The sequence below is a fragment of the Leopardus geoffroyi genome, chromosome A3 (genome assembly GCF_018350155.1).
Source record: "Leopardus geoffroyi isolate Oge1 chromosome A3, O.geoffroyi_Oge1_pat1.0, whole genome shotgun sequence".
Lineage (NCBI taxonomy): Eukaryota > Metazoa > Chordata > Mammalia > Carnivora > Felidae > Leopardus > Leopardus geoffroyi.
In genome coordinates this window covers 67,228,747-67,251,405 of record NC_059336.1, presented here as the reverse complement: position 1 = coordinate 67,251,405, position 22,659 = coordinate 67,228,747, and the positions used below count along the sequence as shown (strand labels likewise).

General features: G+C 34.3%; 1 protein-coding gene across 1 annotated transcript in view; it reads left to right on the top strand.

Annotated features, from left to right (window-relative positions):
• Positions 1–22,659, top strand: part of FBXO11 (F-box protein 11) — an 84,253-nt gene that overhangs the window by 60,221 nt on the left and 1,373 nt on the right. The window contains exons 5-22 of the mRNA XM_045445971.1: positions 1,518–1,647; positions 2,364–2,447; positions 2,528–2,660; positions 4,202–4,308; positions 4,394–4,505; positions 4,822–4,928; positions 5,014–5,151; positions 13,213–13,430; positions 14,629–14,714; positions 15,575–15,669; positions 16,664–16,786; positions 16,875–16,960; positions 17,951–18,027; positions 18,117–18,260; positions 20,571–20,681; positions 21,341–21,448; positions 21,792–21,900; positions 22,527–22,625. Coding sequence (XP_045301927.1) covers positions 1,518–1,647; positions 2,364–2,447; positions 2,528–2,660; positions 4,202–4,308; positions 4,394–4,505; positions 4,822–4,928; positions 5,014–5,151; positions 13,213–13,430; positions 14,629–14,714; positions 15,575–15,669; positions 16,664–16,786; positions 16,875–16,960; positions 17,951–18,027; positions 18,117–18,260; positions 20,571–20,681; positions 21,341–21,448; positions 21,792–21,900; positions 22,527–22,625 — 2,067 coding nt within the window. The remainder of the gene's footprint in view (positions 1–1,517; positions 1,648–2,363; positions 2,448–2,527; positions 2,661–4,201; positions 4,309–4,393; positions 4,506–4,821; positions 4,929–5,013; positions 5,152–13,212; positions 13,431–14,628; positions 14,715–15,574; positions 15,670–16,663; positions 16,787–16,874; positions 16,961–17,950; positions 18,028–18,116; positions 18,261–20,570; positions 20,682–21,340; positions 21,449–21,791; positions 21,901–22,526; positions 22,626–22,659) is intronic.

Below are 22,659 nucleotides of genomic sequence, written 5' to 3'. Positions count from 1 at the left end.
TTAAGAAAAAGAAAACAGGTAATTCAATCTGATAGTTTAATGAGAGTGTAGATTTTGTTACATCACTTTTGGAAAACTGTTAACATCACTGAGTTTGACAGTTGTATTTATGAGCCTTAAAGTATACGAGCCCTTTGACCAACGTAATTCACTTCTGGAAATTTTTTTTCCTTATGTACAAATTTTTCATAATGGCACAGTTAATAATAGGGAAAATTAGAAATCTAAATGTCTAGCAAGAAGAAATGGACTAATAATGTAACATCTACTTGGAGGATGATGATACAGGCAATTAATAGTGATTTTTACAAGAGTTGCTACTAACATGGTAAAATGCTATGTTCTAAAAAAATTTTTAAAGAGCAGAATACAGAATTTTATATGCTATATAATCATAACTGTAATAAATGAAACTATCTGTAGATAAAAAGACTGCAAGAAAATACCAATTTTTACAGGAAGTGATAATAGTTACTATCAGTACATTTCTGAGGTTTGTTGGCTCTTGATAATAACATGTAAAGATATACAAAGAGTTAATTAGGTTCACAGTATTTCACTGAAAGCCATCCTTTAATTATTTTTTTCAAAGTTTATTTATTTATTTTGAGAGAGCATGCACATGTGTGAGTGGAGGAGGGGCAGAGAGAGAGGGAGAGAGAGAATCCCAAGCAGGCCACGCACTGTCAGCGTGGAGCCCGATGCCCGGCTTGATCTCACAAATGATGAGATCATGACCTGAGCCGAAACCAAGAGTTGGGTGCTTAACTGACTAAGCCACCCAGGCAACCTAAAAGCTATCCTTTTAAATAATAACCGTATGAGCCTTTTACAGTAAGGGTAGCCTTTTTTCCCCTAAGCAAATTTTGAAGAATTGACACTTCTTATTTTGGGAGGTGTACTATTTTTTATATGTAGTTACATATTGTTTTTTAATGTTTATTTATTTTTGAGAGAGAGTGAGTGGGGAGGGAGCAAAGAGAGAGGGAGACACAGAATCCTTAGCAGGCTCCAGGTTTTTAAGCTGTCAGCACAGAGCCAGATGTGGGGCTCAAACTTGTGAACTGTGAAATCATGACCTGAGCTGAAGTCAGATGTTCAGCCAACTGAGCCACCCAGGTGTCCCTATATGTAGTTATATTATTTTAGCCAAAAACCATTTTACATTTAAAATTTTGGTTTTTTATATTCTTATATGTTTTAAAGCATCAGATAATTTTTCTAGTTGTTTTATTTTTATTTTTTTTTTAATGTTTTTTTTAATTTATTTTTGAGACAGAGAGAGACAGAGCATGATCAGGGGAGGGGCAGAGAGAGAGGGAGACACAGAATCCGAAGCAGGCTCCAGGCTCTGAGCTGTCAGCACAGAGCCCGACGTGGGGCTCGAACTCACGGACTGTGAGATCATGACCTAAGCCGAAGTCGGTTGCTTAACTGACTGAGCCACCCAGGCGCCCCTTTCTAGTTGTTTTAAAGGACATTTTATGAAGAAATCTTTCATTCCTTTTCTCCTTCAGGAAACGATTATACATGGAAGTTTTCGAATATACTCGCCCTATGATGCATCCTGAACCTGGCAAATTCTACCAGATTAATCCAGAAGAATATGAACATCCAAATCCTTGGAAAGAGAGTTTCCAGCAGTTGGTATGAAGTATAAATGGAAAATACTGATTTATATTTGTAACTAAAAGTTTCTTTTTAAAAAATTTATTTAAACTTAAGAATAGGTTTTAAGGCAATGAATGTTTATCAGTCAACAAAATATTCAACAATTTTTTTAACTGCTGATGTATTTATTAATAATTTAAACAGTGGCAGTAAGCATCAGTAGCCCAAGAGCAGTTATACTTTATATGAATCTCTTTGAACTTTTTCTTAAATTGTTAGTGTTCAGTAGTTGTTTTAAAGTTTCACATTTACTTTAATTTTCCTATGGTCTTTTATGAGTGGTTCTCAGGTGGGGATGGTTTTGCTCCACAGGAGACATTTGGCAATGTCTGGAGACCTTTTTGGTTGTCACACTGGAGAAGAGGATTCTACTGGTATCTAGTGGGTAGAGGCCAGGGATGCTGCTAAATATTTTAACAGTGGTGCACAGGACAACCCCACAACAAAGAATTATCTGTCCCAAAATATCAGTAGTGCTGAGATTAGCAAATTTTGTCCTTTCTTACTGGATATTACTGAGTCATAAGCTGTTTCAGAATTTACATTGCACTATGCAACAGAAAATTAGAATAATTAAAACCTTTTTTATATTTAATAAAAAATATACAATACGAAATTAATTTAGAATATAATGTTTATATTAGTAGTTAATGTTTCTGGGTTTTTTGTTTGTTTTCTTTTTGACATTTTAGTATAAAGGTGCACATGTAAAGCCAGGATTTGCTGAACATTTCTACAGTAATCCTGCAAGATATAAAGGAAGAGAAAATATGTTGGTATGTTTGATTTGTATTTTTACAAGACTTAAGATGGCAATCTTTCAGTTCTGTACTGATGCTTTTATTTTTTTTTGTAGTATTATGATACAATTGAAGATGCCCTTGGTGGGGTACAAGAAGCTCATTTTGATGGACTTATCTTTGTTCATTCTGGAATATACACTGATGAATGGATATATATTGAATCTCCAATCACCATGATTGGTGCAGGTATTTTGAGATGCATTGTCATTAAAAATTTAATATATTATTTACATGATTTTTTTTTTTTTTTTTAACACTAGTGACTTAAAATCCAGGGGAACCTTGGTAATACCTTAATGGTAAGAAAGAACAGGAATATTGCATATCACAGAAATGAAAACATGACAGTTCAGACATTATAGATGATTTTTTTTTTTAAGATGTATATATTTCTTGATGTCTGTACTTTGTCCAACTGTCTTATTCATTAAAGAAAGAAAGATACTTGTTTTATCTTTTATTTGAAAATCAAGATGGTTAATGTTTTTATTGCTGTGTTTTTAATGAAACAGATATCCTTTGTAAATTTTTTGTGTGCGATTGGTCAGGTTTCTAAGAATTAATGTAACAGTTGTTGAGCACTGATCAGTCATTTCAAGATTTCTTCTGCCTTTTTTAAGGACACTGTACCTGGACCATTTTAAGATAGCTAGCATTTATTACTTGTAACTGAAATTTGTATTTACTGCCCCTTGTGCTTCCCTGCTCCATTTCCACGATAGAGAATAGGGGGGGAAGGTATAATAAATTTTGCCTAGTGACTTGCAGTACTTTCCAAATCAAGGCCAGTTTGGAAATAAGTTTAAATTGGGAGGTTTCTCTCCTTCTCTACCTACTCATCATCCCCCTTCTTCTTTCAACCCTCCTTAAGCTTCTTTTTCTGGTGCTGCCAGAGGTGATTTTATTTTCACAAGAAACCATTTTTTAATCTGTCATTGTATTTGATACTAAATACTATTAGTAGTTAAATATTATTAGGAGTATTGTTATATATGAATGAGTATAATAGTACTCAAATAATATCCACATTAAATATGATGGCCTGTAGTAAAGGCCAGTGAAACATAGTTACCTGATAAAATGAATATTCTTATATACTCAATACTAATGTTTTTTTAAAACTTCCCCCTCATATTATGCTAAGTGAAATAAGTTAGACAAAGACAAATACCAAGTGATGTCACTTATATATGGAATCTAAAAAACAAAACAAATAACAGTAAAAAGGAAATAGACTCATAAATACAGAGAACGTATAGGTGGTTTATAGAGGGGAGGTAAGTGGACAGATAGATGAAAAAGGGGAGGAGATTAAGAGGTACAAACTTCCCGTTATAAAATAAATGTCACAGGTTGAAAAGTATAGGATAGGGAATATAATCAGTAATATTATAATAATTTTGTGATGGTGACAGAGTAATTACACTTCCATAGTGAGCATTTTGTAATGTATATAATTATCTAGTCACTGTATTGTACACCTGAAACTAATATGTTAACTATACTTCAATTAATTTTTTTTATTAAAATTTTTCTTAAAAAATGAAAAAAAAATTGCTCCTCCAAAAAAAGTACCCAACTTAAAACAATAAAAAGGATTTTTTTTATTATTAGTTTTATGGCAGAATATTTTTACTGATTAAAAAAATTTTTATTTCAATTTCATCTGATAAATCATGTGCTTTAAAAAAATAAAGGTAATGTGTTTTAAAATATCTTCTCCACAGCACCTGGAAAAGTAGCAGACAAAGTTATAATTGAAAACACTAGAGATTCAACCTTCGTCTTTATGGAAGGTTCTGAGGATGCTTATGTTGGATATATGACAATAAGGGTAAGGAATTTAAGATTTAGAATATGTATGTTGAAATTGTTTAAGGCAGTGGTTGTCTGTTTCAAGCAGAATTTCTCCTTTTCAGTTTAACCCTGATGACAAATCTGCTCAACACCATAATGCACACCACTGCTTAGAGATTACAGTAAATTGTAGCCCTATTATTGATCACTGTATCATCCGAAGTACATGTACAGGTTAGTGTTTCCATTATGTTTTATTATGAAAAGAGTTATTGGGGTGCCAGGGTGGCTCAGTCAGCTGAGTGTCCCAGCTCTTGATTTCGGCTCAAGTCATGATCCCAGGGCTGTGGGATCCAGCATTGGGCTCTTCACTGAGCATAGAGCCTGCCTTGGATATATATTCTCTCTCCCTCTCTCTCTCTCTCTCCCCCTCCCTCCCTCCCTTTTCCCCTCTCCCCTGCTCTTGGTCTATCTCTCTCCCTCTCTCTCTTAAAAAAAAGTCACTGTATTGTTGTCCAGTAGATTTTTAAATAAATTTTTCTTCTTACAGTTGGCTCAGCAGTATGTGTTAGTGGTCAAGGAGCATGTCCCACTATCAAGCACTGTAACATCAGTGACTGTGAAAATGTTGGACTTTATATAACAGATCATGCACAGGTATTTTTTAAATTTGTGGGTTTTTTTTCTTTTTTAAATTTTTTTTAAAGTTCTGCTAATGTCTATTTCTGATTAATTGTTGCAGGGAATATATGAGGATAATGAAATTTCCAATAATGCTTTAGCTGGGATTTGGGTTAAAAATCATGGAAACCCAATTATTAGACGGAATCATATCCATCATGGACGTGATGTTGGTGTGTTCACATTTGATCATGGCATGGTAAGAACATTTATTCTTAATAAAAAAAAAACTGACTTCTTATCAGTTAAGCTATTTTTTTAAAGATTTTTATTTTAGGGACACCTTTGGGGGCTCAGTCGGTTGAGTGTCTTGACTCCTGAGTTCAGTGAAAGTCATGATCTTATAAGTCATGGGATCAACCCCCACATCAGGCTCTATACTGACAGCATGGAGCCTGCTTGAGATTCTCTTCCTCTGTCTCTGCCTCTCCCTTGCTTGTACACACACACACACACACACACACTCTCTCAAAATTTTAAAAAGAAATTTCAGCATCATATTTTAAAATCAATGTGCAGTAATCTGTAAATTCATGAATCTAATACTATGTGCATGTAGAGAAGATGGTGTCCTTAGGGAATTGATGAATCTTTGAGGGGAGTAAGATCTAATATAGTAGTTCTCAAATGTAAGTGTGCATAAAAATCACCCAGATATAATAAATAATATAAATGGGGATTAGGATATGCATTTTTAATAAGCACTATAAGTGAGTTGAATGCAGGTTGTTTTTAGACTACACTTTGAGAATTAATGGTTTCATCATTCCATTTTAGTGCTTTAAAATTTTTTTTAACTGGCAGAATTTTAATAAGAGATACAGTGATAATATCAGTTCTAAAACTGATGCAGCAGTTAATTAGTGTCTTGATGGATAATATTATATTTTAAATACTATTATGTCATTTTACACAGATTTCTAGAGGTACAACTTTTTGAGCTCTCTTAGACCACTATTTTAAAATTGGGGCGCCTGGGTGGCGCAGTCGGTTAAGCGTCCGACTTCAGCCAGGTCACGATCTCGCGGTCTGTGAGTTCGAGCCCCGCGTCGGGCTCTGGGCTGATGGCTCAGAGCCTGGAGCCTGTCTCCGATTCTGTGTCTCCCTTTCTCTCTGCCCCTCCCCCGTTCATGCTCTGTCTCTCTCTGTCCCAAAAATAAATAAACGTTGAAAAAAAAAAAAAATTTTAAAATAATGGTCTTTGGTGTCTATTCAGGTATGCTTTTCATTTAATGTCTAATTTTCATTGAGGCAATTTTTAAGTCCTAGTACAACATTGGCAACATTTTTTGTTAAGGAGTCTGAGATGGGAGAAGAGGTGATGATATGGTGGGCAAATCGGGTTACAGTGAAGTTGTATTGCTGTTGTATAGCATGAATCAAGCAACAGAGGAATGTTGGATTCACATGTACAAATCATCAATTAGTGAAGGAAATTTTTTATTTTTATTGTTTGTTCCAAAGCCCTAATGTAGAACTGTTTTAAAACTGATCTAGACCAGGAGGGGGAACTCTTTTATGAAATTCTGATTAGATTTAAATGGTTTCAGACCATCCAGTGCATCATACTCCTGGGGTAACTGTAACCTGAGAAGAATAGTTCACTTAAAATGTAGGCTATAACTTGGGCCTTTAAATAAGAAAGCAGAGTGGGGGAAATAAAATAAATAAATAAACAAGCAAACAAATAATAAAGAGTGGAGATGACCACTTGCCCCTCTCCAGCTGGAATAAAGAAATTGACATTTCACTGTAAATTGTACCTCTGTGTTCCAAAGAATAGGGAAATAGGAAGCATGGGAACTGGGGAGTCTGGGCAAAGGTATGGAGGATATCAAAACATAACAATCTTGAAAATCTCCCCTTCTCCCCTGGCCTATATTGCCTATAGTTCCTAAATGGAAGTTTCATTTTGTAATGGCACCACTATGCTAGTATTTCTCTTCTCGCGTTGCCTTTACACTTTGCCCCAGAGTTAACGTACAATTCTAGTATCACGTTTTTGCATTCCTCTGGTCTCATTGACAAGGGAGATTTGAGGTGCCAAGATAATTTTAATCTGAGTAAACTTCCTCATTTTTAAAAGACCTGTGGTGATGGTCACTTAACTAAAGTTCATCATAATAATTTAGTCCTCATTGTACACCTATATTTGGGCTTACAAATTTTTTAACTTGTTTTTAAACAATTCTAGGCGATGCTACAGATAGATATTTTCATTAAGGATTGATGAAGAGATTTGTAACGTATTACACATTTGTAAGGGAAGGATGGAAATTAAAGCATAACATTTTTGGTAGGATGTTCTTCCATTTCAGGTATTCTTTTGGCTTGTCTTCTTCATCGTCTTTGTGTTGACAGCCCATGATCGGTAGGATAACATCACTGTGAATAATCTTTCTAAAATTTGACTTTGTTATCTATAGAACTTCAAAGAACATTAGAATAAACATTTAAAACTAGTTTCTATACTGTCCACTTTCTTTAAATAGACATGTATTCTCTGAATTTTTTTCCTTTACTTGCCTGCTGACATACTTAGACTTTAAATTCCTATACTCATAAGAATTAATCATAAAAGATTTTATACTCTTTTTATTTTAGAGAGTTGTTTTTGTAAAGATACTACATGCACTAGTATAAAGGACACCTCTAGGATTAAGTATGAACTCATACAAAAAATGAGGGAATGAACACCTTATATTTCAACCTGTCACCATTCCGTCATTTATATTCTTATTTTTCTTTTGTAAAGATTTGTAACATTTGTATTCCTATAGTTATTGGTGTGTATTTATTCTATATTTGTTTACCTTTAGTCCTTTTATAACAGTTTGTCCATTGCTGAATTTTTTTGATTCATCCTTTGTATGGCTGGACTTTGTCATCTAGCCATTCATTATTTGTTTTTTGGGTTTTTTTTTAAGTTTATTTATTTATTTTTGAGAGAGAGAGACAGACACAGAATCCCAAGCAGGCTCCACACTGCCAGTGCAGAGCCCAGTGCCGGGCTTGAACTCACAAATTGTGAGATCACTACCTGAGCCAAATCAAGAGTCAGATGCTTAACCAACTGAGCCACCCGCCACTCCTTTTATTTATTTTTAAAAGAGGGGTTTACAAGTATTGTAGCCTGAATTCTTACCACTTGAGAACACCTACCCCATTACCTTTTAACTTGGCTAAATATACACAGTTTTGAGTGCACTTTTTTCCCCTCTGAATTTTATAGTCATTTTTATATTTCTGGCATCCAGTGTAGCTGGCAAGTCTGAGATCATTCTGGGTTTTTTTTGTTGTGTTTTTTTTTTTCTTTTTCTACGTCAGTATCCTTATGTAGGTTTTTGTTGATGTTGTGTTTTACTGGGTTTTTTTTTTATTCCATGTGTTCCTTTCTTTAGAAACTTGGCTTTCTGTGTCCCTTACTATGTTTCTGTAGTTCTTTTTTTCCTGTTTTGTTTCCAGTAGGGTTTTTAGCTCTAATTTTTAATGCATTTTGTTTTATGGAATTTTTCTAACGTACATAAAAGTAGAACAGTATAGTGAATGAATCTCCACGTACCTACTTTCCACTTCAACAGCTATCTCAATTCATGGCCAATTTTGTTTCATCTGTACTTAATCATTTTACTCTCTACTCTCTAGATTATTTTGAAGCAAATCTTGGACATCATCATATCATCTGTATATATTTCAGCATGTATCTTCAAAAAATGAGGATTCTTTATTTTTCTTTCTTTCATATAACCACAGTACCAGTCTCATTCCTAAAAACAATTTTTCTGTCATTGTTCACAGTTCCCCAATTATCTTTTTTTAATATTAAATCCATTCCAGAGTATTGTTTTGTATAAAATGTAATTAGAATACCACAGCAATACCAAACTGCTATAAAATTTTTTGAGACATTTATTCTTAATTTATGAATTTGACACATGACAGATGACAGAAATTTTGAAATTGCCCTCTCTCTCATTTTCCTTTACTTTGGATAATCTCCCTTAGATAGAAAGCATAATTTCATGCTTAGTGTGTTTCTTACTCACATTTACTTCTTGTGCCTGGGATATTTCTATGAAAATGATACGGAAATATCTCTTTCTTATGTTCCGTTCATGCCATTAGATCTCATCACTGTAGTATTGGCTAGGCTCATTGGAACCTTCAGCTATTTGGGGAAAACTACCTTGCTAAAGGTAGAAGATAGCATTTGTTAGGTTTCAGCACCTACTCTTCCTTATCCAGATTTTGCAGTATTTGGCAAGTGTTCTGTAAATAGTAGTTTGCATTGCAGACATTTATTTCAATGAAGATAGCATGCTTTTTTTCCTCTATTTTTCATTCTTGTTTTCTTTGGAGAGTTTTAAGAGAAATTCTTGAATGCCTTTTACTTTGTCATATTTAATAAAGACTGTTGTATTTCCAAAAAATTTTAAATGAAAAAGTCCTTCACCTTTTATTTTTATATCAGTGTTAAGTTTTTAACTTTATAGAAAGTTAATTTTCAAAAATTTATATTAATGTGTATGTCAAGGAATTACAAACACTTGTGGTATCAAGTTAACAAGCCCTTATTTTATATATGGAAGAAGCTTGGGGTCCCTGGGCGGCTCAAGTCAGTTAAGTGTCCAGCTCTTGATTTCAGCGTGGGTCATGATCTCATGGTTCACATGTTCAAGCCTCGCATTAGGCTCTGCATTGACAGCATGGAGCCTGCTTGGAATTCTCTCTTCTCTCTCTGCCCCTACCCCTCTTTGTGCTGTCTCTCTCAAAATAAATAAACTTAAAAATGTATATATGGAAGAAGCTCTTAGCAATCTGATATCTTTGAAATGATTTTTTGGGATTGTCCAACAAAACACCCTTGCTTTTGGAGTTTTGTACATATATGTTGGAGTTTTTGTGGTTTGCATCTTACAAGGCAAAGTAGAATTCGGTCTATATCCTACTTAACATTTCTGTATTATTAGGCTATTTTACATTAAAGGCATCTCTTAAAACATGCATTCCATTAAAATGTATTTTAAAGCAGAATTACATTAACTGAACCCTTTAAGCCCATAAGAGATAGATTTCTTTGTAAAATTATTAAACTGTAAGTCAGTCAATCATTGTTCTGTAATGAATGTAATAAAATGACAGTTGTAGCAATAGAGAGGCTTCTGGTTTTCAAAGCATGTAGTGGGGGGGCAGCTCCTGGAGCATGTGACTCTTGAGTGTAGGGTCGTGAGTTCAAGCCCCACATTAGGAGTAGAGTTTACTTAAAAAAAAAAAAAAAAAAAAGTATGAAAGAATATAATGTTTTTTGCTGTTTTCTGTTCTTGAAAGTTATCCTCAAACAAAAAATACAGGTTACAAACACCGTCTTTGATAAAACCTAGGAGACATTTTAACCTTTAAATTGCAATGTTGTAAATGACTGCATGCCTATGACCAGGGCAGCCAGTCCAGTTTAGAGCAGATTATAAAACCTTATGTTCAGGAAGATAAATTGATAAATCTGATGTGAATATAAATATGTTCAAGTGTTTAAAGAACTGATCACAGGTTTAGGATAGAATTATCACTAGAGACCTAAGCAAAGGAGAACAAGATAATTACTAACTTCATTAAAAAGTTGTATGGCAAAGAATACGTAGTTGTACTTTATGGCTCAGCTCTGAGTAGCACAGTAATCTTAACCAAAATTGTGATATAACTACATTGGAATGATACAGTGTGAATGTGTGTGATGGGAGATAGAAATAGAAAGAGCTAAATTGTTACCTTCTATAATAGGAAGTCAGTGGATAATCCCTAAAACTGCAAGCCGAAGACACAATACAAGTTGTTTTTTGGTGGTTTTTTTTAATGTTTATTTTGAGAGAGCGAGCGAGCACAAGTGGAAGGGGGCAGAGAGAAAGGGAGAGACAGAATCCCAAACATCTGTGCTGGTGGCGCGAAGCCTGCTTAGGATTCTGTCTCTCCCTCTCTCTCTGCCCCTCCCCTGCTTGTGTGCCCGCTTGCTCGCTCACTCACTCTCTCTCTCTCTCAATATAAATAAACTTTAAAAAAAATAGATAAAAAGAAACAGCTAAACGAATGGAAACGGGGGCCATTAGATCAGGGAAAATGAGGAGAGGAGGCTGCTGTTTGCCTTAATAAACTTGTGGATCTAGTTGACTATCTTAGGGGTGCCTGGGTGGCTTAGTGGGTTAAGTGTCCAACTCTTGGTTTCAGCTCAGGTCATGATCTCACAGTTTGTGAGTTCAGGCCCTACATCAGGCTCTGTGCTGATGGTGTGTAGCCCGCTTGGGATTCTCTCTCTCTCTCCCCCTCCATTCTGTCCCTCTCCAACTCGTATGTGCTCACACTCTCTCAAAGTAAAAAAATAAACTTAACAAAATAAATTGCTTTAGTTGACTATCTTAACTATACAGAATCAAAACCTAAAGAAAACAGAAAGAACATCCCTGCATTTGAATCATGTTTAGTCAGTACATAGCAAAATATACTTGCAGTACTGTATGTTTAGTATAGTCAGTAGATGACAGTGGGCTGTTACTGAAATCTTTATGGAAGCCCAATAAGCAGCACATTTCCTTGCCACATTATGAACAAATTAAGAAATAAAGCCATGAGGTAGCAGGAGGGGGCTGAAATAGCATTTTATTAACCCTTAAAGAGCTAAGTTGGAGAATACAACCTAGAACAAGAACCACATGGATCTGGTTGTAATTGCACCCCAAAATTAAATAGGCTTACCCACTTAGTCCTAAGATTTGTTTGTGGAATAGTAGCAGAAGGCATGCTCCCTCAGGGCAGCTCACTTCTGTAAGGAAAAGAGTGAAGCTGAATGAGCATACCCAGTTTATTCTTCCCCAAGTTTACCAATCAGAGAAGTCATTCAACTCCCAGCAGAAAGAAACTAGGAGCCTAATTGAACTCCTTTCTCAATAATGAAAACATCAGAAATGTGGATTCATTCCAACCTAAGTCCATTTGGTCTGAACTCTTTAAATTTCTTGGTTTTTTCTTTGATGCTCAGTTTTGCCATAATAGTCTGTAAAAATATCCATTATACATCCATTTTTATTTGGTGTAAAATCAAAGAAGCTTTTCATATTTAAAGAAGTTATTTTTCAAAGTTACAGATAATTTGTACTTGTAGAAAATGAATCCAGAAACTACTTCTGAATGTTATTCTCAGAGGTGTGTCTTCTTAAAGAGTTAAATATATAGTAAACTATTCAGATTTACATCCTGTTTTTAGCCTCTACTAGATTTTGCAAAAAGTTAATTAGTTCTTACTTGAGTGTTTAGTGTGTGTGAAGTCCTGTATATCTGCACCAGAAATTAGTATATTCATTTCTATATAGGAGCTTATGATCAGTTAGAAATGGATATGACCAATATGGAAGTAGTACAAAGCAGTACTTAGAGGTAGCATAAGAAAGTACTTAGTATTAAAGAGAATTTAAAGAATGGAGAACACCTTCAGTTTTTGAAGGGAGATAGACCAGGAGGTAAAGTGCCATCTTAGGAATGTCTTATTTTTTTCTCTTAATTATTTACTCTTGATTGGATCTTAGAATTTAGGATATCGGTATTACAGTAACTTTGAGTCTCATTACAAGTAAGTGAAGTATGTCCAAAAAATAAAAAATAAAAATAAGCATGTCTGTTACAGAAGATTTAAGAAACTAAGAGAAGTGTAAAGGATACAAAAAGTCATCCATAATACTTCTCAGATAATCATGCCCTCATATTTTTGTTTTATTCTTCAAGTTTTTCTTGAAATAAAATTGAGATCATATTTAATGTATACTATCTTAGATAGCATGTAGAGCATAAACATAAGTCTTCAGAAGGGTTTTATTGTCTCTGATTATGTCCTTAAGTCAACTTTTTAGAATTTGATTTCTTGGGGCATTTTTAACAAGGATTTATTTTATTTAATACGTAATAAGTCTTTGTTAAAGGGTCTATATATTTATTGGGTAATGGTGTTTATTTGCATTTATTGAATAAATCTTTCCCTATTTTTCTTTCCTGGCTTTGAGTATACTCAGACTAATCAGAGAGTTTGTAGTTCTGTTTTACTAAAATACTTAAATCTCTTCGTGTTTATCATTTGAAATTTAGTGTATATCTGTGTTTTATTCTTACTCAACATTTCTGATACTTAATTTAGAGGTATACATTAAAAAGGTCAATTTTTTTAATGTCATTTCTTTTTGGAAGGTAGCCTTACCTACAGTTTAATTTCTGTGTTTTTCAGGGTTACTTTGAAAGTTGCAACATACACAGAAACAGAATAGCAGGCTTTGAAGTAAAAGCCTATGCTAACCCCACGGTGGTTCGATGTGAAATTCATCATGGGCAAACTGGAGGAATATATGTGCATGAGAAAGGAAGAGGACAATTCATAGAGAATAAAATCTATGCAAACAACTTTGCAGGTGTATGGATTACCTCAAATAGTGACCCAACAATAAGGTATTTATATGTAATTATGGATGGAAATTACTTTGTCACATTGTTTTGTGTTGTAAGAAAAGTCAGGATACTTAGCTTTAACTCTCAGTGTTTTTCCTAGACACCTGACTGCTGTAAAATAGATTTTCCTAGTAAATGTCTATGCATCTGAATGAGCATAACAATTGCTTTTATTTTAGGGTGTTCGTTTTTTAGTGATCTAAGCCATGCATTAATAATATTTTATGAACAATTGCAAATGCTGAGATTTTTATTTTAAATTTATCAAACTGCATTATAAATGGGTACGTAGAGCCATGAACTTTCTCTTGGAACCTGAATATTCAGGATCTTGTCTTCTCTTTTTGTCTGAGAGCAGGTAGCATAAATCAGGAAAGTAGCTATCTCAAAGATTCTTGGACAGAGAGTCCAAGAATAACAAAAAGTCAAAACTTTCCTTTAATAGTTCCTACCACTCCCTCTGGCCACAGTAAGGAAACAAACAGATACATTCTGAAAGGCATTGACTAAGACTGTAGAACAGAACTGTTATAATTTGATCAATGATAATTTATTTTTAATTGCCAAGTTTTATTTTCCACTGGCTTTATGAAAGTAGATTATGGGATTTCCATCTTGTTAATATTCAGCAAATGTTTCCACATCAGCTAAAAAACAGTTCTTCTCATTGTGTTAGCTATTTTGAGGGGGGATTTTTAAGAATGTTATCTTGGGGGTGCCTGGGTGGCTTGGTCAGTTAATAAGCATCCAACTTTTGATTTCGTCTCAGGTCATGATCTCAGGGTTCATGGGATCAAACCCCACATCAGCTCTCCGCTGACAGAGCAGAGCCTGCTTGGGATTCTCTCCCTCCCCCCCTTCCTCCCCCCCCCCTTTCTCTCCCACCTCCCCCCCCACCCCTGCTCGTGTGTACCCATGCTCTCTCAAAATAAATATTTTGGGGAAAAAAAGAATGTTATTTTGTCTCAAATACCAGGAGGCTCTTCTAAGCTTTAGGTCTTAGAAAGAACTGCAAGGGAATTTAAAAATCATCTAATCTGAGTCCCTCATTTTACAGATTAGGAAACTAAGGCTCTTAGAAGATAAATAATTTTTTAAGGTCACATGATTATGAGTGGCCTTACAATTTATTGTGTAAAACAAGTAAGCTTGTAGATGTTTGAATAGATGTTTATTTTTTATTATTTATTAATTATAGGGGAAATTCTATATTTAATGGAAATCAAGGGGGAGTTTACATCTTTGGTGATGGACGAGGCCTTATTGAAGGAAATGACATTTATGGTAAGCATGTGGTTTTGCTGTATACAGTCTTGGAGCTTGGCCTTTCTTCTTGACATTAACACAGTGGACCACTTTGAAACCATCCAAATAGGATAATTGATCCAGTTTCTTTAAACTCTCAATAAAGATTATTTCTGATATCTATTTACTTAATAGTCATTATTCACTTAACATTTACTGAGTACCCATTGTGTACCAGTCACTATGTCAGATTATCAGTGATGAAAATATAAATATGACCTTAGTCTCAGAAGTATCTACAGTTTCCTTAGATTCACTTCATTAACTTTGGTACTAACTATAAAAGGAAAATACTCCTCATTAAAACTTTTTGAGATATTAATTCAGCAAACCATTATTAGGTGTCTGTATGCCAGACACTGATATGTTCCTGGGCTTTGTCTTTTGCTAATACTTAACATAAAGCTTACTTAGTTTCAGGCATTATTCTGAACACCTTACCTGAATTAAGTCATATAATATTCACATCAACCCTGTGAAGTAGACACTATTAAATATCCCCAGTTACTGATCAGGAAACAAAGGTATGATGAGGTTAAGTATCTTACAGTCACACAGGAAGGTAGAATTCCTGGGATTCAAAATTTGGCAGCCTGACTTCTGAGTCTCTACTCTTAACCATTATACCCATACTGCCTACAGTTTTTCTTTTTATACTCCTGGTTCCCTTAGTTTTTTTTAATGTTCATGGACCACAAATATCTTTCTGAATATGACATATTCACAGACTAATGCTTTTCCTAAAATTGTAAAAATGTTTAACTACTGTGTAATGCAAAACTCTTACTGTGTTGCACTAGGCTCCTTATGTTGACATTATAACTTTTATTTTTAAATAGGCAATGCACTAGCAGGAATTCAGATTAGGACAAACAGTTGTCCAATTGTTCGACATAACAAAATTCATGATGGCCAGCATGGTGGGATTTATGTGGTAAGTTAATGAATATAGTTCTAGAATGCCATGCATTAAAACCGAGAGAGAAGGGGTAGGCCACATTCAACTTGTAGAGTATGAATTTATGACTCTCTTTAATATTTATACAATAAGACTCTTGTTCTTTCTGCCAGTATATATGAATAACTTACTTTTATAGTGTGGGTAGTGTTCTGTAAAATTCAGTCAACTGACTGAATTTAGGCATAGAAGTATCTTCTTACTAATTTTTTAAAGTTTTATCTATTTAAGAAATCTCTGCCCCCCAGCGTGAGGTTCATGACCCTAAAAAAATCAAGAGTCACACGCTCTTCTGAGCGAGCCAGTCAGGTGCCCCTAGACTTGAATCTTTTTGAATATTTTTTGAAAAGCCATTTTCTCATTTGAATTTATGTTGAAACATGATTGAGCATCTTACAAAATTGTAAAAACGTCTATTAGTCCTATGTCTTCTGTTACCATGGTGTCTGAAACTGTTACAACTGATTCAAGTGAGAAAATGCAGGAAGTTTTAGAAAGGTCCTTGTGTAATGCTAGGTGTGACTCTAATTTTTATTTTCAGTTCTAGAAATGTCCATATCTTAAATCTTCTCAAAAATTTTAGTAACCTAAGACCTTTTTTTGAATTATTTCATCAGTAATAAATTTGAAATAACTATTAACTTACTAAATGAAAGATAAGCTTTTTTGCTGAAGAAAATTGAATGCTACTACTCTTTCTATAATAGATTTAAAAGTACAAAACCGCATAACAGTATATAAACTTCTGGAGCTTAAATTCGTGTGTAGAGACTACATAAAAACAATGTAATCATTACCTCTTTAACCAGATTAAAAAATAAAAATTGAGATTTTTTTTATGATAACTGTTTTTAAAAGGGAAATATAAACTATTTCTAGAAGATATATATGTATATATATATATATATATATATATTGTAATGTTTCTAAAAGATATGTATTGTAATTTATTGTAATAAATTTCATTTAGCATGAGAAAGGACAAGGAGTAATAGAAGAGAATGAAGTTTATAGTAATACTCTGGCTGGGGTCTGGGTGACAACTGGCAGCACTCCAGTACTGAGAAGAAACAGGATACATAGTGGAAAGCAGGTAAAATTATTTTGGACTCTTATTTGGGAAACACATTGTTTGGTAAACACTTTCTTGTCATTTGAAAAATAATTTTTTTTAATTTTAGGTTGGCGTTTATTTTTATGACAATGGACATGGAGTGCTAGAGGACAATGATATCTATAATCATATGTATTCAGGGGTTCAGATAAGGTAAACGTTTTTGCATTTTGCTTTCGGGAAAAAGTTGGGTGGGAGTATGTGGGGCATGTAGAACTTTCCTTGTTATTTAATGCTCAATCTTTATTCCTCCATATATATATTCACTCTCTTATCACATGCTCAGCTTTGTCAGAATATAACTTCTCTTGAACGACCTGAAGATGGTAGCCAGTGGCACATATGCCTGCCATAAGTGCACATTTCCTCTGTTCTCCAGTGTAACGGTTGTAGTTGCCAGTGTACTCCATCATACTTGGAAAAGTGGAAGGCTGTATAAAAACACTTATGAGCTATACCTGGCATGTTGTAGGCACTCAGTAGATGGGAGCTTCTTTTTTTACACTATTTCTGTAAAATTAATAGTTTTTTAAATCCCTCTTTCCTGTATTTTAACAGTTTTAAAAACTGTAATAGTACTTAAATTCAGCCCTTCATTTTATATATGAGGGGAGCATGCAGTAATAGTTTAATCTAACTTCCCTCAGTTTAGTTTGTATATTATTAGGAGACTCTATAGTAGTAATATAATCTATAACTAAGTGTATTCTATAGTAAATAGAATTAAGCAAAATTAAATCAGTGTCTTAACCAATAAATTTTCTCAGAGCATTTTGGAAGGATGCCATTGTTATATTTATTCTTACTGTGATTAATATGAATTTTTCCACTGTTACCTCACATAACATGGATAAGAGAGTAAAGGCAATTTATTTTTTAACGTTTTTATTTTTGAGACACACGCACGCGCACGCACACACACACACAATGTGAGTGGGGGAGGGGCAGAGAGAGGGGGACACACAGAATCCAAAGGAGGCTCCAGGCTCCAAGCTGTCAGCACAGAGCCCAACACAAGGCTCAAACTCATGAACCACAAGATCAAGACCTGAGCCGAAGTCGAATGCTTTAACTGACTGAGCCACCCTGGTACCCTGGGAGTAGAAGCAATTTAAATGACATTATTTTCTATTGTATCCATAGGACTGGAAGCAACCCCAAAATTAGACGTAACAAAATTTGGGGAGGACAGAATGGTGGAATTCTTGTTTATAATTCTGGTACGTTTAATCTTTCATCTTTTTCTCAATGCTAATTGCCTTTAAAATATACTTTCCAAATAACATAACCTACATTTTTACACTTGTAGGTCTAGGCTGTATAGAAGACAATGAAATATTTGACAATGCAATGGCTGGAGTCTGGATTAAGACAGATAGTAATCCTACACTAAGAAGAAATAAAATCCATGATGGAAGAGATGGTGGCATCTGTATATTTAATGGGGGTCGAGGTATTGTTGTTAATTTTGCATTAGTAAAAAATCAAGTTTTTCATTATTCTTCTTCCATATCTTTAATGATTAGTGACATTACCAATTAATATGTTATAAATGAGTGAATCTCAAGTTTATTTCTTTATCAGGTCTTGAGATGGTTTAGGAGATTAGTGCCTAGAGGTAAAGGAGACAAATGTTAATGTAATTTTTCTTTTTTCTTTTGTAGCCATCTTGACTATGCCAGTTGTTAGGCTTTTTTAAGGTAGAATTTGTTTACATCCTCTCTCTGGACTTAATATTTAGAATAGTTATAGGATTATAATAAACCTCAAAGTCCAGTTACATAACTAGATGAGAAATTAATTGGGTCTGTAAATATATGAAAATGTCTGTAGTAAAGAAATATTGCTTTGTAACTGTTTACAACTGTGTTGGAGAATGGAATCAATGAAGCCCAGCGGGCATGCCTGGTTTTGTATACATAAAGGTCAGCTCATTTTGCATTGAGGCAAAAGTTCCACAGTCCCTGCCCCTTGCAAATGCATGTTGCTTATAGAGAGAGACTAGGGGAGAATGTCAAATGCAAATTTATCATCATTCCTGAAATGTCAGTAACCCAGCACTGTACATATCTTATACAGGATAGTTATTGCTACAACATACCAGTCAACAAAGTTTACTACTACAGCCAAGCAGTGATGATTCCATTAATGACAGAGACTCTGAAGGAGCTTAGAATTTAGTAATAAAGTAACATATCTGATAGGAGTATTTACAAGATATAACGAGGAAACACAATACAGTGGATGGTTTTATTTGTAAAGTGTTGAGAAAAGGTTCATGGAGTAAAATCACTCTTGAGCTGTGCCTTGAAAAATAAGTATTCACAGGTCAATGGGGTCGGGAGGTCATTCCAGGTGTAGAAAGCATACTTATTTCAGTTTCATTTGTTCTGTACATATTAACTGAATACTCATGTACTAACAACTGTGATACCGATGCTAAAGGTACAATGCTAAATAAAAACAGTACTACATCCAGAAAGTTTATAGTCTAATGGCACATTAAAACAAAAGTCTAGAAGAAACAAAGTGGTTTAGTAAAGCAAAGAGGTACTGAAAGGTGAGCCTAGAAAAGAGGCAGGGCCCAAATCTTAAGAGACTTTGTACATGGAATTCAGACTGGATCTTAGCAAAAGCAAAATTACAGATAGGGACTTGAAGCAATTTAAGGTCAAGACTGAAATACCACAGATGGGTCAAATGTCTACAGAAATAAAAACCATGTTTCACGTCTTCAGGGAGCAGAGAAACACTAGTACACAACTAATGATTGTCTATACATAAATAGGTTTTATAGGAGTAATATAGCTTAATGTTTATTTAGTGCTGTGTACTTTTACATATATTAATTCATGTGATCCCCATTATAACCCTATATGGTAGGTGCCATTATTCCCATTTTACAGATAAGGACATGGAGACAAAGAGTAGGTAAGTAATTTACCTACTCAGAGCTAGGAGGAGGTGAAATCAGTGTTTGAAGACCAAAAGTCTAATAATTCCTCAGCTCACTATCGATCATTATGTTATACTCCCAGAAGACAGAATAATAAATTTGATGGAGAGAAACTAAAAATCTTCCAGAGGACGTGACATTAGGAAGAAAGAGGGTAGGACATTCCGGAATGAGGAAATAATACAAACCAAAGCATTAGAGATAAAAACGTATAGCATATTCAAAGCATAGGTAATGCAGGAAGACAGAATAGGTTGGGGAATATTTTGAAAGGCTTTAAATGGCAACTTAATTTTAAATTTTATTCTGAAAATACTTTTTAAGCAGAGAGGTATGTGATAAAGTTGTAGGTAACTGGGAAAAATAACAGCAAAAGAGACCGGAGTAAAAGAAATCGGTCAAATAATGATTATTATAGTAATGGCCAGAAATAATCAGGGCTTGAATGAAAACACTGAGGGTACTGCAGAGGTTCCAGAAACATTTAAAAGGAATTAATTTTAATTCAGTATTTTTAGTGAGAAAAACTATGTGCCAGCCACTGGGGATGCAATGGTGAATGAACTGCACATGGTTCCTGCTACCATGAGATTTCCAGTTATTTGTTAGTATGGTTACATGGCAATTTTCAGTTAAGTCTTACATTCCTTTGAATTACTAATAAACTTTCCTTTCAGCTGAAAAGTTAGTCCTGTGAATTTTATACAATGCAATTAATAAGAAACTAAAAGAATACTTAAATACCACCAAAACACCTAGTAACACTTGTGTGCATTAGTCTTAATCTGAGGAAATATTTTATTATAGGTCTCCTTGAGGAAAATGACATTTTCAGGAATGCTCAAGCAGGTGTTCTCATCAGCACTAATAGTCATCCAGTCTTAAGGAAAAACAGAATATTTGATGGATTTGCTGCAGGTTTGTATTTTCTTTTGTTACCTGTAGCTTGTTTTCTATAAAGTGTTTGATTTTTAGTCTATTCTCTTTTGCTTAATAACTAAAGGTGTAAATTGTATTACAAAAGTGGCTGAATGCCTATCAATTTACAATCGCTTATTAGAGTACCCAATCCAAGTTCTGGATTCTTCTACTCTAAGCCCAACTTTTAAGAAATGTCTCTCTTAATGTCCGGTAGTAATTATGAAACATTAATTGGGATAGAATGCAGGCTTGTACTACAGACAAATTCAAGCCCTCTGGTCTCACAAAGTATTACGCATATATTTCAACTTTTTGCCAATGAAGATGACAATTATTTTTATCCCAAATAACCATTCAGCTCCTTTTTTCTTCATGTGTATAACTAATGGCTACCTCACCATACTTCTGAGCATTTATCCTCTTAGCAAAGAAAGTAGTAAGTTATGAACTATCTGTAGCATTGCTCACTTTGGCAAGGAGAGTGGACTAGTAACAGTGGAAAATAAGTGTTATTCTCAAGGACTCTAACATTTCATCTTATTCTTTACATATTAAGAGTTAATACACTTGTTAGTTTTTATTTGCTGTAGTGCAGGTTTCTTTTAGGAAACTGTATAATGTGATGATGTATCTACTGTTTGTAAATTTTACTTCAGGTATTGAAATTACAAATCATGCGACTGCAACACTAGAAGGCAATCAGATTTTTAACAACCGGTTTGGAGGCTTATTTTTAGCATCTGGTGTTAATGTGACAATGAAAGGTATGTTGGAGTCTGCTCTGCCTATAAATATAGAAAATACGCCATGAAAAAAATAATGGTATCAGAAGCCATTGGTATTTGACTGCTTTGTCAGTCTACCAAGACCTATTTTCCTGTTTACCAAGACTGCAACTCACCGATTTTCTAAGTTTCAGGTTGTTCTAAACAGTTGGAATCTCTTACACAAGGAAAATCCTTTAAGGTGTTTTACTCAATTGGCTAGCCTTCTTTAAAGATCTTAAAAAGTGACTCTTCTTTAATTCTATCATCTATTTTTATCTTAAGTGTTCTATATTTTGTCTTTGTCCTCTAGAATTTTACTTATTTTTTTCTTTTATTACAGACAACAAAATAATGAACAATCAAGATGCCATAGAAAAGGCTGTTAGTAGAGGCCAATGTTTATATAAGATATCAAGTTATACCAGCTATCCCATGCATGATTTCTACAGGTATATTTCTAAATTACTTGAGTCTTGGAAAGGGGGAGTTCGTGATTTTTCTTTTTCTGTGTGTGTGTGTGTGTGTGTGTGTTTTCTAAACTGGCAATACCTAACATTTTTAGATCTCTTTCTCTTAAGGCAGAGGAAAAGGGGTATTTGCCAATGGAAAGAAAATATAACTGCGAACTTTATATTTGTCCACATTGAGTTCTGTGGTCAGTCTACTTGAGGATTGTGTGTTGGGGACCATAAATATGAAAATATAATACTGCAGTAACTATTCCTATCACTAGAAAGATGGAACACAACGCTTATATTGTTTGCCTAGGAGTTTCAAAGTAAAGCTGTCATTAAGTGTTCCATATACCCTAGTCACTGAGTGGTTTTTGACTCCCTTCTCTCCCAAATTGATTCAATACAGACTTTGATAGGTTAAATTGCAAATCAGTGGCTTTTCTCAGAAGACACAGGAGATTCACTTATTACATTTAAGTCCTTTTGCAGAATTAATGTGGCATGGGGCCACAAAATGGTTTTGGTCCTCTTTTCTTGTAAACCAAAGGTCATAGGGTGCAATACCATGTTTTGAGGAAATCTCATGTTCAAGAAAAATAATGTAAGCTTTTGCTTTTTAGATGTCACACTTGTAACACCACAGATCGAAATGCCATATGTGTGAACTGCATTAAGAAGTGCCATCAGGGACATGATGTAGAATTTATTAGACATGATAGGTATGTAGCACACTTACTTGGTCTATTACCCACT